This window comes from Dama dama, chromosome 33 (genome assembly GCF_033118175.1).
Source record: "Dama dama isolate Ldn47 chromosome 33, ASM3311817v1, whole genome shotgun sequence".
Taxonomy (NCBI): Eukaryota; Metazoa; Chordata; class Mammalia; order Artiodactyla; family Cervidae; genus Dama; species Dama dama.
The window spans coordinates 5,069,962-5,072,691 of record NC_083713.1 but is presented as its reverse complement, the minus strand read 5'-3'; the positions used below and the strand labels follow the sequence as shown (position 1 = coordinate 5,072,691).

At 37.8% G+C, this 2,730-nt stretch overlaps 1 protein-coding gene across 1 annotated transcript; it reads right to left on the bottom strand.

Moving 5' to 3' along the window:
* Positions 1-943: 943 nt before the first annotated feature.
* On the bottom strand, positions 944-1,398 carry LOC133051082 (cAMP-regulated phosphoprotein 19-like). The gene has a single exon (XM_061135461.1). The coding sequence runs from the start codon at positions 1,396-1,398 to the stop codon at positions 1,060-1,062; it is 339 nt and encodes a 112-aa protein (XP_060991444.1). The 3' UTR covers positions 944-1,059.
* Between the last annotated feature and the right edge of the window lie 1,332 nt (positions 1,399-2,730).

Genomic DNA, 2,730 nt, shown 5'->3' with positions numbered 1-2,730 from the left:
TAGTAATTTTCATGAAAGTCAAAATGAAACATTCTGCATAGGACAAAAGATATGCCTAAGCAACATATCATATTTGCACAAGGCCACTGAATGTCATGGGTACTACTAACAAATGAAAAAGCTTAAGTCTATGGCAGTCTGAGCAAAGATTTCAGTTTGGTATTCTATAACCCCAAGGCTATAAACTACTCTTACTATACAAAAGCTCTAATGACATAAAGAGTTTTTTGTAGGAACTCTTGTGCTTCTGGTTGGCACATTATCTACTCTTTAATATGTGAAAGTAATATAGACAGTTGTGAGAGGTTGTGCAAAACTATTGTGTTTACAAAAATGGCACAAAAATGAATTCAACAGTTGATGCACATGCACACTTCATTCACATATTCAATGACAGAAGGTATTATGAACACTATAGAACTGAATAAGAATACTAGCTTCAACAGCAGCTGTTAAGCAATAATAGAGTCATGTAAGTTACACCGGAATGGGAAAATATTGCCCAAGTAAAATTCTATTGTTAAAGCTGAAACAGATTTAAGGCCATTCAAGTTCAAGCACAGGATACAAATCTTTTGGAGCCCCATTTATTTGTGTTTGAAATATGTGACCTTTCTTCTAACCTGTGGTCTTAAATTTCTGTTTTACAAAACCCAAAAGGAAAATCCAGAAGAAATCAACAGTAGAGGTTATATTAAATAAGAGTAACATACAAAGCTATAATTAAGATGAACTAAAGAAAGCCAACATTAAAACTGCAAAACTTGTTTGTTACTTGTTGGATCCAGCCTTACACTAGGAGTTAGGCAATATATACAGTTATTTTCAAGTAGATTACTTTATGTTGCTCGAACATGTTCTTTTCATCAGTGCACTGTTAAACTAATCAAAAACTCTACACATGTATATTCCCTTACAATAGCAGCACACACTACCGCTATCTGCAAAGCCATCACTCTCAAATGACATAGGGAGTAAAAGGAAATAAAAAGAAGAGGAGTAACATATTAAGGAGAAATAGTGGGAATTAGAAGATCCATGCAGTTCAGCTCTTTTTAATCAGCCAGCCAGTTTGCTAGCAACAAGAGATGGTTTCCATTGAGGAAGGTCCTGTGGAGTGGGAATGCGGTCACCAGTGACCTCTGTCTTATCCGGGGTTGCAGTAGGAAGTTGCTTGTTCTTCATTTTTGCTTTAGCCATGTTGTAATCCCCAGAATCAAAATATTTTTGCCCTTTCTGCAATAATTTCCTTAAAAAATCGGAACCTCCAGACTTTTGTCCCAGATGAGGGTACCTTGCTTTTAATTTTGCTTCTTCAGCTTTCTCTGGACTCGTCACCTTATCTTCCATTTCCTTCTGCTCCTCCGCGGAGGCTGCCTCGGGGACTTCTGCAGACATTCTGCTCCCTCTTCCTCCGTTTCTCCAGTTCTGCCACACCCAAGCACTTCCTTCTTGCCTTCTGAAATTGGAATTTAAAATATTAATAAGAATTCATGATTTACCTCTATCCTCTGAAAGGGCCTAGAAACTGACACACCAGTAGGAATGATCACACTTGAAGCGCAATTCTTGGTTTCTAAAATCCCCTCGCCAGAAAAGACCAGGGCTCCGTGAAGAAATGAGCAGTTCTAAGGCCAAGCCAGGGAAAAGACAAGATGACCCCAGGACATTTTGTTAGGCCCAAACCAAGGAAATGCATGGGTCAAAAGGACTCAGAAGACACCTTGAAGGGGCTTCTGTTAGACAGATATGGTGTAATGTGAGAATCACACAAAATAGTTATTATAATTTATATATAAATTATATAATATAAATTAATGTGTACATAATTTATTATGAAACAGAAAATAAATTAAAATCTGAATTTATAATGGTGTGAGAAAAAGGGAAAGAGAAGAGGGAAATTTCAGGGGGGATTAGAAATAAACTTTCAAATGCTCTGGCAAAAATAATAATTAGTATCATTGGCAGATGTGACAACATGTTAATAATTGTTGAAGCCAGGTGGTAGGTAGGCGACATTCATTGTAATCTTCCTTTTGTATTTCTGTACACTGGAGAATACTCATTCTAGAAAGTGTGGGGGAAAATAAAAGACAATAACAGGCTGCGCCTTACACATGAGGAGACAGAGAGTTAGGCAGACACTTGTTCTTGGGGAGGATGGGGGAGTGTGTGTGTGTGCATGTATGTGTCCATATGTGCATGCGTGAGAGATACAGAGTGTATATACTGTGAGATTTGTGAGTATGAGCAATATTGTTCATGTGTGTGACAGTATGTGTGAGTGTGCTGTTATTCTGTCAAAGAAAGAGACACCATGTATTAGGGTTTTCCAGAATATGAATGTATGTGTGTATATATATACATAATATATATGTATATATACAGAAAGAGATTTATTTTTTAGAAATTGGTCATAAGACAGTGAGAGTTAGCAAGCCCAAATTCTGCAGGAGAGAGTTGTCATTGCAATCTTGAGTCCAATGACAGTCTGGAGGTAGAATTCCTTCCTTCCCAGGCAACCTTACAGTATTTTCTCTTAAGGCCTTCAACTGATTAGATAAGGCCTACCCACATTATGGAGGATTCTGCTGATGTCTACCGATTTAAATGCCAGTCAAATCTGAAAAATACCTGCCGGGACTTCCCTGGTGGTCCAGTAGTTAAGAATTTCCCTTGCAACGCAGGGTGCATGGGTTCTATCCTTAGTCACAGAACTAAGATTCC

What these genes read in the sequence shown, in the direction of transcription:
- LOC133051082 (XM_061135461.1), bottom strand. Translation starts at nt 1,398, where the DNA reads ATGTCTGCAGAAGTCCCCGAGGCAGCCTCCGCGGAGGAGCAGAAGGAA.